This window comes from Dendrobium catenatum, unplaced genomic scaffold (genome assembly GCF_001605985.2).
Source record: "Dendrobium catenatum unplaced genomic scaffold, ASM160598v2 fragScaff_scaffold_772, whole genome shotgun sequence".
Lineage (NCBI taxonomy): Eukaryota > Viridiplantae > Streptophyta > Magnoliopsida > Asparagales > Orchidaceae > Dendrobium > Dendrobium catenatum.
The window spans coordinates 1,021,712-1,035,167 of NW_021319234.1; the positions used below are offsets into that span (position 1 = coordinate 1,021,712).

The window sequence follows — 13,456 nt, forward strand, 5'->3', positions numbered from 1 at the left end:
CGGGAGGGAGAAGCCCTCCCAGGCAAAAGAGGCGGGGGGGAGAACGCAGGCGGCGCAAACCCTAAAAATCGCAAACCCTAGCAGAGCCAATGTCTGTTACTGTTCGAAACACCGCTACTGCTACATATTTTTAAACTTCATTTATTTTAGAAATATAGATATATTCTTTAATTTCAAGTATTTTAAATATATGTTTATTTTAAACATTAAATTTATGTTTATTTTAAATATGGTGTAAATAAAATATATTGTATTTTAATATGTTAAGATTGTTTGATTTGTAAATGAAATCCATATTAATTTTTTTGTTAAAAATTAAAATAAATTATTTTATGATCATGATGGATGTTTGACACTGATGCATGTATGTGATGATTATAGTAAGATGTAGAGTCACGGATAGGTTCATGTGGGTGATAATAAAATAGAGGTTGTGTGAAGACGTAGAAATTATTATATGCAGTCACTGGATGTCGTCCAGAGTAATGGATATCTGGTTCACATAGTGGCAGAGCCAGAAAATTTATTGAGGGGGGGGGGGGGGGGAGGGTTTTGGGGGGGGGCTAAATTATTTTATTAAAATCTTCCCTCAACTTTTTTCATCTGGACTTGGGACCGGCACAGGCAGTTTTAAAAATTTTGGCTTAAAAGCAAACTACTAAACATAGTATACAAGTTACAACTTATATCTTTTGTTCTTCATATTTTGAAATAACTGAATAATAGCATCATTGCAATACAATCTAAAATTTCTTTTTCAATATAAGCGATTAAAGTATCGTTCATCCATTGATCTCCAATTCGATTGTGTAGCCGATTTTTTATAATTGTCATTGCAGAAAATGCTCTTTCAACTCCTGCTGTTACGACAGGTAGTACCAATGCCAACTTCAATAGCCTAAAAATAAGGGATATAATATTTTCTTTCTGCTTTGAACCATTTTTTCAGCAAGACTTCCTATATCCTTTAATAATAAAAATTATACATCAAGCCGCATATCCATAATGTAAGTTTTTAACTGATTATCAAGAATCATCAAATCAGAAGGAGTGAAATCACTTGGATATAAGTTTGTCATTTTAATCAACTTTTCTTTGTTGAATGCACAGAACAAATTTGATGGATTTAAACAAGCAATGCACAAAAGTAATTCAGTATTAGCTTCTGTGAAACGATTATTCAATTCTTGTAGTTGCATATTAAGTACTATGTATAATATATCAACTCGGTAATGATGTAAAATTATTATTTCTTGAAGTCCACGTCGTGATCGTCCGCGGGCAACCCATTTATCATTTAGATTTGGAGTGATAATTTTATGTTCAACACAAAATAATGACACTTTTTTAAAGAAGTCATCCCACTTGTTATCTCTCATATATTGTAACCTGATTTTTTATATTTGAGCTAAAGGCATAGCATCTACAATGTCCTGATCTTTCCTTTGTAAAGCATATGAGAGTTCAGTAGTGATTCCAAGTATGTCTTTCATTAAGTGCAGACAAAAAGAGAAGTCAAAAGATTGCATTGAATCTAATAATGCAAAAGCTTCCCCTCTCTGGTCAGAACTTATGACATCCTCCAAAACTATTTCAAGCACATCAACAACTGAAGATAACATTGTAATTAATCTGATTAGTGACTCATAATGAGAACCCCATCTTGTTTCACCAGCACGCCGTAAAGATAATTCTTGATTTAATCCTTGTTCAGTGAACACCTCACCATTTTGAAATGCACTTAATGTCAAATCGCGTTGTTTATCTCTTATTTGATTCCGACGTTTGCATGAAACACCCACAATATTCATCACATTTGAAATTATAGTAAATAATAGTGCAATCTGAACATGATTTTTTGCAACTGCAATTAACGCTAACTGAAGCTGGTGTGAAAAGCAATGAATCTAATATGTAGAGTTATTATCATTCAGAAAACGTGCTTTTAGGCCATTAAATTCTACACTCATGTTACTTGCACCATCATAACCTTGACCACGAATTTTAGAATGCGACAAAGTATAATTTGAAAGGACTTGTTCAACTCCTTTTTTGAGACATCGAGCTGACGTTTCAGGAACATGTACAATACCCAAAAAACATTCAATAATTTGACATTTCTCAATCACATATTGTATAACGACAGTCATTTGCTTTTTCCCTGACAAATCACGAGCTTCATCAACGATAATAGAGAAGAAACTGTCACCAACTTCTGTCTTTATGTAGTATGTAATTGCAAAGATATGGCTCTACAAATATCTTTCTGAATATCAGGTGCAGTTAATTTTAAATTCTCTGGAGCATTCTTTAATACAACATTACTTATATCTTCATTATGTTATGCTAAAAATTGCAATAGCTCCAGAAAATTTTCTTGGTTTTTGGAATCAAAACTCTCATTATGCCCGTGAAATGCTAAACCTTGTCGTAGAAGGAATTTTACGCAATCAACAGAAGAATTCAAGCGTACACGGCTTTTGTAGCTCGATCAGATTGTACCTAGAAGGCAAAGTTAATATGTTAATCTTGTTTCATTAAATCCTCACAATTTTGCCGTGCATTATTATGAACGCTATTAGGTCCTCCAATATGAAGATCAAACCTATCAGATTTTTTCCAATTTGAGAACCATTTCTAGCAAATGCATCCTCTTCCTTCTACTCCAAAAAGATAACAATACAAACAATATGATTTATCCTTCAGAATATTATACTATAACCAACTAGAGTATCTATCATACAATCTCGGATTGAAACATCATTCTTTCATCCCAAATTTACTTTTAGGGAAGTCATGATTGCGAGGCTGACATGGCCCTCTTTGCAAATATGATATTCAAATTTGATCACGCATGTTAAAGTTGAAATTGGAAATAGGCATACGTAATCCAGGATCCGATTGAAGATTCTCTATATCTGTTACTGTGTTTTTTGATAATTCGCCTTCAGCTCGAATTCTTTTTTTATTTTGTTCATCATCCTTATTTTTTATACTCTCTATTGGTGTTGATACAGAGGATATTGAGGACTTTTTAAAATATTTCTCCATAATCTTTGTACAAATCTAGATTTGTAAACTACATAAAACATAAAAAATATAATCTAATTATAAAAATAAAAAAAGAAGAACAAAGCAAATCTAAAACAAATTCAAATTTTTTTATTTAGGATTCCATGTTTTTTAAATTACCTATGACCACCAAACAAGTAAACAAATTCATATACTTTATTTTTTAAAATCTTAAACAGTACACTAAAACACTGACATCGATTTTCAGAAAATGAAATTATAATTTTAGGTGTATATTAAAAAAAAAAACTTATAACCAAAACAAAAGGATAGAAAATAAAATAACAAAAAAAAAAGATAAGTTCCTACTTGCAGCCGGCCCGATCCAAGATGGAATAATGGAAGGGATAGCTCAGAGCAGCTGCCGTTGTGAGAGAAATGGGAAAGCGCGGACGCACCGGCGGACGGTGGACAGCTGATTCCGTGCACAGGGAAGTCCTGCGGGCTGCGGACTATGGTATGCGAAAGGTTTTCCTTCTTTTCCCAAACAGCGGACGACTGGTTTCATGACAATTTTTTTTATTATTATTATTATTTTGAACCGTTTAGGCAGCCTAATAGGCAATGACATAATGTGTATTAATTGTCCAAATTTGCACCGGCAGTCCCCCCAATCGCCAACCAGTAAAAAAAAAAAATTCAAAGGGGGGCCCTCCTCACTCCGCCGTTGGGTTCACTGCTTTGGGAGTTTGGGTACTAGCACTATGGCGTTCAACATGAATGGTTTCAATTTTAACCAATCTGTAGTTGATAGTCAAGGTCGTGTTATTAACACTTAGACTGATATCATAAATCGTGCTAATCTTGGTATGGAAGTCATGCATGAACGTAATGCACAACTTCCCTCTAGATCTAGCTTATGTGGAAGCTCCATCTATAAATGGATAATACTTTTATATCTAATCAGGACGTGTTACTTCACTTTTTTGCTGTATATTGTTGTTGTGTACAGTTGTGCGCCAGGTGAGGTGGCGCATCCTAATTGGCCTCCGGACAATCTACTCACCGCACATAATAATTTCTCAAGAAGATGACACGAATGTGTAGAGTCGAATGCAATGATTTTAGTTAACTGTTTGAAGGGTCAAATTGAACTCTTCATTAATTTTTTTTTAGTTTTTATTATAAGGGCTTTTAGGCAATTGCCGAAGAAGGTGAAGGAGTCTCTTCCGTTCATGGGCACCCCCCCCCCCCCCCCACGGACCCCCCCCCCCATACAATTATCTTATTTTTTTTTTTTTTCTATAAAGCACAATGATTTTATTAGAGCAAATCTATTAAAATATTATCTATGCCATATATGATTTTAAATCATATTTCTGTATATAAAATGATTTACCAATACAAAGCTAACTTGATACTTCACTTAATTATTTCTACTAAATAATATTTCATCTGTTTTCTTATATTTTATGAATTACTATATTTCATGCATAACATTGATAAAAAAATATAACATTTGTCTAATGGAAGAATGTTTGTTAACATAAAAGATGAAAATTGATACCAATTGGTTGATAGTCAGGCCCAACTAAGACTAATACACATATGAGTGATAATTGGGGTAGATTGATATCAATTAGTTAATAGTTGGGCCTAATTAAGACTGATATCCAACTAGGTGATAATTGGGATTGACCAATACCAATTAATTGATAGTTGGGCTTGATTAAGATTGATAGTCAATTGGATAATAATTGGGGTGGAAAAAGTTGTTGCATTCATGATTGCATTTATATGATAATATATTTAAATTGATTGATAGTATAATTGAAATCATATTGGCATCCATATTAATATAACATAGCATATCATACTGACATGATGCATTGGATGATACTTTGTTTTACTATATTTATTATAATTTGATGGATTTCTTTTGACTTTATTGGTCATATTAATATTATTATTGATTTTTTAAAAATTTTATTGCTCATTTTAAGTTATGATTAATATTGACTAGAATTGAAACATATATATTGATTATTTTGCCTTGCATTGAAAGTAGTGATAAATTTTTAGTTTTATGCTGGGCTTTTTAACTCATTAAATAGATTTTAATGATTTCAGATCAGGGAATGGGTTAGAATCATAAGTAATAATACTGATAAAGATCTTCAAGTTCTTATTTAAATTTTATTATGCATTTTTTATTTTTTTAATAATTAGGAGCTTGTAATAAATTAGTGATCTTCTGACTAGTGTAAATGATATTGTGATGAATTAATAGTAAAATATTTTGATGTATATGATTTTAGTTGTTTTCATTGGTTATTATTTATATTGATGATTTATATAAGCTCTGGTATATTCTTAAAATAATAAGTAGATAAAATTTTTAAATTTGATCTTTGGGCATCACAATAGCGTTACAATGATTTTAGAGCAACAATTGAGGGATTATAAGGAATAATTACTATATCAGCGCACGGATAAAAAGTGACAACTATATTTATTAAGACAATAGTTTTTATTGATATTGATATGATATTAAAAAACATTATGATGGTCATGACTTCTTACTTGTTTAATGTGACTATTGAAATACATGTTATGAATTCATTATTAATATATATATATGACTTTATTAATACTATATTGATTTAGCATCACTATACAAATTGTTGTTATAACATTGATTTACTATTACTTCCATTGGATTTACCAACATCAATACATACATCGATAGTGTTATCGAAACTACTCCTAATTCATTATTATTATTATTGATTCATTTTCCTTATAATTAATAATGAGCATATAATATACTGAGCAAAATGATATATTGACATGCAATTAAGATACTTATATGATGCTGATATAGACTAACTGGATAATATTTATACATAGTTATGAGATTTTATTATATTAATTTGAGTTTGATAGTTTTTTATTGGTGCTTTATTTTTTACCACTTTATATGATTACTTTATAGATTGATAGTATTGATACGACAACTACTTTCTTGATTTGACACATGTACTGGTTTATCAATTACTCAACTGCATAGATTTATTGGCTTTTATATCACACTATTTTATTGGTTACAAGTTCTATAATTACTACACAAGAGTTTTACTATTTATGTATTAATTATTGATCATATAACTATTACTATTATGAATTGCCCGATGACGTGCATACTGCTTCTCTATCGTGCTTTGAATTTAGTTATAGGATTTTAGTATGACATGCTAAACTTTTAGCTTATTATATGTGATTTAAATGATTCCGGGTCAGGGCAAGGGAGCAAGAATGAGAGATTAATCAAGATCCCTTATGTTCCTTTTCTTTTGTTTTAATTATTTTTTGTACTCAGGATTTGAAAAGACATGATATGATTATATGATTGTTGAATATTGTATATAATTTTTGGAGTATTATATACAAATATATGTATATATTTTGAATTTTATAATTTATTTTTATCGTTAATTATTGATAAATGAAAGTAGATATCTCTTGTTGTTGTCTGATAAAAGGAAAAAAAAATTAAATTAGATTATAGGGCATGACATTATAACACTTAATGACATCAATAAAAGCTCTTACCACCACCTTAAATAAGTCGATGTTCGTCTCCATTGCCAAACCGGCTTTAAACTTTTGTCTTCTAATATATTGTACTTTATTTCTTGCTTCACCACACCATTTTTTTTCTCATTATATTTGAATGAGTAATATTGGTCGTAATGATTTTTCTTGTCTCTATCTTGAACCTTAACATAACTCAATCCTTACCATCAACGTAAGCTCCTAACTTTTTTACATTAGTATGAATGAAAGCTCATGGGAGACAACTCCAAATTTAATCAACCTTCAAAGCTATTGCCTATCATCATGCCCCATCCAATACTAAACTCATGTAAGAGAAACCTTTAGGTATAGTGAATTTATGCCTGAACCAAAAATACACCTACTTCAAGGTCAAGCAATATTATATTGCTAGCCTCATGGAACTTGCATGGTCTATATTTATATATCACCATAGTCCTTTCCTCCCAAGCATTAAAGGCAAAGAATCATGATTAAGGGCACTCTTATATCTTTATAGCACTACAACCCATCTTATATTTCAACCAACTCTCCTTATTTTTTCTATAAATTCTTGCTCCTAGTAAGTTTTAATTGTTGTATAGGAGACTTACAATAGGACCATCAAACCTGATGATCATGTATCAATACTTGTGCAAATGTAATCTTGTAGATTTTGTTTAACATTCCACAAGTTCCAGACATTCAACAATACTTATAAAGACGTTGCTTGAAGGTAGTTCAATAATACGCCTCTCTATAACATTAACATTTTTAAAGAGTTCTCTTATCCTTTTTTTCTCACAATTTGTGGCGATAAAAAGGCTTATCAAAGATCCTCAATTCTTACTTTGCATCATAGAAGAGGGAAGGGGAGAGCATGTGGGTCTACCTTCAATATTTTAATAAGGATACCCATGATATTACTTGTAATGGTAATAACACGACGGCAATCACCTTTATTATGGGGTTGCACCTAAGCACCTTCAAGTTCTCCCTGGTTAATAATCCTTTGGTGACCATGGTCAACCTACTTCATTGGGCCACCAAATTTATCCTCACCATAGAATATATGACCAAATCAATTAATTTAGGTTTGACATGAAGTATGATCCCAATAGGAATTAGATGTCGCAAGATGAGCACCCTAGTTTTTGTTATCCAAAGAAAAGGTTAGAAGGACCTTCCTCTATCGCCATGGAATGCTTGCAACAAAGGATCACATGAATGAAGGAAAATTTTATTGAGTATGTTGCATGATATAGTCTATTGTTGCACAATGAATGACTATTTATTATCAAGAAGATGGATTTTTTAAGTTGAGGTGTCTTGGGGAAGAAGGATTGCACCTAATATCAATCCAAATTTTATAAATATCACAACCACGAACATGACGCAAAATATTATAGGGGCCTTCATCCTCTGGTCAACAATCTCATAAAAGAAAGACATCTCAAGAAGTTTCAAGTGAAATATTATGCTTCTTTTGAGGATACTCAGAGGGGAGGTGTGATGGTACAAAAATGTTAATATTATATATACTTTTCTACATATGTTTGATTAGTTCAAGGTGATTTTGCATTGACCATGCTTTATCTTAATCATTTGAAGTTGAATTAGTCAATATTGTTGCTTGGACCTCTAGCCAATTCCTAAAGATGTTTCAATCATTACTCTTTAGCAAATATCAAATTTAACTTCATAGCTCACTTCATATGTTCAACCCTAATTTAGCATTGCTAGAAATCCTGCATATGGTCTTAGCTTATTAATACAATGATTTGACCTTAGAATGATTATTGAATCCCTATTAGACTTTATAAATACCATAAGAAGATGCATGTTATCATTCAATTCTAAATCAATTTTAATTTTTTTTGATAGGTTTGACCTTAGCTAGCTCGAAGGTAGACTTTTTGTAAGCTTAATCATAATCGGTCCAAGCAGACTCGATTAGTGGTATTAGCATTAACAGTCTTTTTCATTAGTTCAATAATATGCATATGCATTATAATTGATTATGAGATTTCTCAAGCTTGATATGTTGGCCTAAGTTTGATCAATGGTCAAACCACCCTTAATATCCTCTTAATCCTAAACCTATTCGGTGATTTTGAATCAAATAATCTATTAATCTGGTCAAGCCTCTTCAATGTGATTTAGATCACCAAATCATAAGTGAATTGATCATATTTGATAATTGAACTAAGGTGGAGTCCGTTAATCCCTAATTTGATCCAATGTGTTCGAATTAGATCAATTAGACACACAATACATAATTGGATAAACCGCCCCTAACCAACTATTTAAATAGGCCCCAATAGATTGTTAGTAATCTATTAGATTCAAATAGGTTGAATAATTAAGAATTTATTAGTATTGTAATTAATATCATCAAAACTTAAATATTTTAATGATTTATTATTTAAAACTGATATGATTCAAATATTAATTATATTATAGGTTGAATAAATATAATATATAAAACTTCTTAATAATTAGGGTAATAAGTTAATTAATTAATAATTATGATATCAACATAAAATAATTAAAGCTTAAATAAGATTTAAGAATGATAAACTTTACTTATACAATTGCTTATGTATTGAATAGGTTTACTTTTTAAAATTATATTAACTAATTATTTATTTTTATTTATTGCAAATAAACACATCATTTAAATATATTTATTATTTAGAGATAATTTAAATACAAATAAATAAAATAATTCAAAATAAATTACTGAGCTTATCCACACGACAAAGTGAAGCAGAAACGCAAGCGTGAGAGAGCGTGAGAGACAATGGAGCGGGAAGACTCACAGTAATGATTTTCTCGCTCATCATCTCCTTCGACGCCCTCTGGAAACCCTAGGGCCATCTCCTGCCTCCCCACAGCTCCCATGGCGTCGCCCTTGTTGCCAATCTCGAAATCGATTGCTGCCATTCCTACTAGCCCCAATGGAATCCCGGAGAAATCCCTTTGTTGCAAATTTCAAAATCTCCGGAGCACCATATGCTTTAAAAGTGTCTTCTTAAGCACGCTTCTTCTGGTAATCTTGATCTTGGATTATAAATTTGAAGTTTCAACGTGTTAAATTGTAGTTCTTGTGATACTAGGGAGAGTTTTGTATTCTTGTTGCCAGAGACGGAAGCAGTTTCGTGGAAGTAGAGTAGCGGGATTCAAGAGTCAGTTACAGTTTTGCCAATTTTCCCAGGTATACTTATCGAATCCCATCTGGTATATGTACTCTTTAATTTTTGAAAAATTAGAATATATTGGAAATCTAATCAATGCATTTCTAGAAAATTTCCTTGGAGATAAATGTAGGCCTATATTTCAGCTTTACCCACCTAATTGGCAGCACCGATCTAGTTGGAGGCAGCAGCTGCTTGCCTTTGACATCCAATGGAGTTGGCGTCCACATGGCAATGCAGTTGCAAAGAATGTTGCCAGGAGGTTACAACACCTGTCATACAGGATTTAGCAGGATTTATCATAAATGTTACCAAACAATTTTCAGGATTTCATAAATTCGGATTTAGAGGATTTACAAAATCCTATTTAAATGAAATTCCAAGTGCTACCAAACAGCCCCTTAGTTCGAGGGTCGGAAAGTTTATTGGGTGGTTATGATGGTTTCCTAGGTGCCAGGCTTCTGACAGCATGATAATGACTTGTTGGAAACTATTTCAAATATGGAGAGAAGAATTACAACATGATATTGGTCCGATATTGATCAACATTATTTTTGTCAATCCTTTGAGACAATGAACATTGAAGAACAAGTGATGAGGCTCACAGATGGGTCCTTTGTATGGCCTTGTTAACGTGAAAATGACAAAACTATTTCTCTATTGATCACTTCGGGTGATGATGGTCAATATACAGTTCCATGTCAATATAATATTCAAATTATCATTTGCCTACAATATTATATTCAATGGGGTTCACCGACGAATACTTTCTAGGTAGTGATGTTGATTCTTCATTTGATAATGAATTTCTTTGTTGATGCAGTGACCTCAACCACTCTTATATATGGTACTTAAAGGCTGTCAATTATTGAGCCCCAATATGCTTGAACTTAGTGTCAGGATTAGAAGTTGACATAGGAGTTATGGAAGTTCTCTGAATGAGCATGATCTACCGAGGATAATTATTATTAAAGTTTGGGTATAAATGGAGCCAAGCTCATTTGCTTTTACACTTGAACGGCTGATTTGTATTCAAGTTGATAGGAATTGTTATTAATATTGTCTGTCATGGCTTGAACATTGATTAATGGAATAGGTTGGTGAAGCAAAATAAATTATTGGCAACTGCTTAACTTTTGGGACATATTCGAGTGGATGTCTAGAAATTGGTTCTATGAGGTATTATTTAGGAGGTTTAGTACTCTAAGCGGATCTCAACTATCATTATGGTGAAGAAGAATATTGTGAAATGGAGGGTGTGCATTGATTTTACTAACCTAAACTAAACCTACCTAAACGAATGGTACCCTGGTTTACTTAAATAGATAATTTGGTCAATTTAATATTGAATACTAGGCCATAAATTTCTTGGATTCCTCCTTTATTTATGGTCAAATTTGGATGCACTCAATTGATGAAGGAAAGACAATGATGGAGTTTATTACTACAAATTCATGCCTTTCTTTCTCAAGAATGCAAGAGCTACTCACTAATGGATGATGAACCCGATCTTTCATGAACATGAGTGGAAATTGAAGGTTTGTATTTTTGATATCCTGGTTAAAAGCTAGGTGAAGGAGGGACATCTTCAGGAGCTTTAGAGACCTTTAACACTCAAAGAAGGTATAATTTATGTCACAACCCTACCTGGTTGACTTCTTCATCATGGGGAGTAAGGAGAACGCCCTGAACGAATAACCATTATGGTTGTCTATAAATTCATGTAGATGAAAATTACATGTATCTATGGCATTCCTTTGATAATCATAACTAATAAATAACTACAATTTTATGATAAAATATTGATGTTTGCTTGAAGGATGCCTAAGTACATTATTTGAAAACTAACAATCATGTGGAGGCTATCAATAAAGTCATCCTCAACCTCTTGAAATAAAAGACAGATAGGTTCAAAGGAAGATGGGTGTGTTGGGGATGATGATGAGTAAACACCACAATGAAGAAACAAGCAAGAAAGTAAAAAACAAAGGAAAAAGTAAAGGACACCAGGATTTGACATGGAAAAATTCAAAATAGGAAAAAAACCACAGAGCCAAACCACACCAACAAATCTAGTATGAAAATTGGGAGAAATAAGTACATATTTCTCTTCTCTCTCACTCTCTCATTGCTTCTATTCTTATATGCACCATTCTCAATGTCTACACTATCAAAATAAAAGAGAAAGACAAGTAAAATAATCACAAGGAATGCAACCCTTCAGAAAAACGAAAAAGAATATCATCTAGTCCTTCTTGCAGTGTTATGACGCTAGTTTGGAGCGTTGCTGCGCTAGAATCTCTATCTTGATCCGCTGCAGTGCTGCATCTATATTGCTGCGGCGCTCTGCTCTCTGTCATTCAGCACCGGGGCACTCAGGTATGCAGCGCTGGGGCGTTGTATGGAAAATTTTTTTTTGGTGCAAAGCACTTGAATCCCAGCAAGGGGTAAACACCCCTACTCCCCAGTGAACACGACAAGCTTTGAGGTTGTTGACCCGTAACTGTATACAAAAAAAAAAAAAAATAAATAAAAATAAAAATAAATTACGTACCTGTCCGGCTCCGAATTCAGCACGAGGTCTTTTATCTTCCCACGATCTCCGCATAAGGCTCACACGACGACATCACATCTCTCACGATCTCTCTGGCAGTCATAAAAAGAGCCGAAGGGATTCGATTCACTCTGCTCTCATGTTCCCGCTCTGCTCTCTTTCTCCCTCCCTCCAGTGACGATTTTCCCTTCCAGTCAATCGAAAGTTACGACGTTCGGATCGGAAACGACAACCGGAGCTCGCGGCTGTGGAAGCAATCTCCTCCCTTTCTTCCGTTCGCACGCTTCTCCAGGCACCTTCGTCGCTGTTCGACTTGGCTCCTTGGACGACGCCGTCCCCTACCTGCTGGATCGGAAGCAACCGCAGAAGCTCGTCGGCTTTGGAACTTTCTCCCTCCCGCCAACTTCTCCGGCTCCATCGTGGCTGGTTCGACTTTGCTCCTTGAACGACTTTCCATTCCCGTTGGATTGGAAGTTAGAACATTTGATCGGGAGCAACAACTAGAGCTCGTCGTCTGAGAAGGAAACTTCCTCCCTTTCGATTGTTTCTTCGGCACCCCGTGGCTATTCGGCGTCGCTCCCCCGACGCTTTCCCTTCCTGTGAGATCGAAAGCAAGACAGGAGCCGCCGACTGTAAGGGTAATTTACTCCCTTCCGTCGCTTTTCCGATCCTCGTGGTTGTCCGACTTGGCTCCGGCAACGACTTTCCCTCTTGTTGGATCGGAAGTTACGATATTTTGAGAGGAAGCACGACGAGAGCTTACTGTGAAGTTAATCCTCTCCCTCTCGAGCGGCCTTTCGTTGCTGTTTGATTTTGCTCTGGACGACTTTCCCCTCCTGCGGATCGGAAGTTACAACATTTTAATCGGAGGCAACGACGGGAGCTCGTGCTGTGAAGGTAACTGTCTCCCTCCCGTGCGCTATTTTGCTCTGGACGACTTTCCCCTCCTGCGGATCGGAAGTTACAACATTTTAATCGGAGGCAACGACGGGAGCTCGTGCTGTGAAGGTAACTGTCTCCCTCCCGTGCGCTACTCCGGCCAAATCCCGTAATTACGCCGGACCGAGGGGTTAAAAAAATAATATATATATATATATAT

At 34.0% G+C, this 13,456-nt stretch overlaps 1 protein-coding gene across 5 annotated transcripts in view; it reads left to right on the forward strand.

Annotated features, from left to right (window-relative positions):
• The first annotated feature begins 9,356 nt into the window (after positions 1 to 9,356).
• LOC110101708 (tetratricopeptide repeat domain-containing protein PYG7, chloroplastic) overlaps positions 9,357 to 13,456 on the forward strand; it is a 33,986-nt gene continuing 29,886 nt past the window's right edge. For 3 of the 5 annotated variants that reach the window (XM_020829706.2, XM_020829707.2, XM_020829708.2), the window contains exons 1-2: positions 9,357 to 9,658; positions 9,752 to 9,823. In XM_020829706.2, coding sequence (XP_020685365.1) covers positions 9,509 to 9,658; positions 9,752 to 9,823 — 222 coding nt within the window. In that variant the 5' untranslated portion in view covers positions 9,357 to 9,508. Of the gene's footprint in view, positions 9,659 to 9,725; positions 9,824 to 13,456 lie in introns of all 5 variants that reach the window. The other 2 variants (XM_028696579.1, XM_028696578.1) reach the window with 1 other exon arrangement.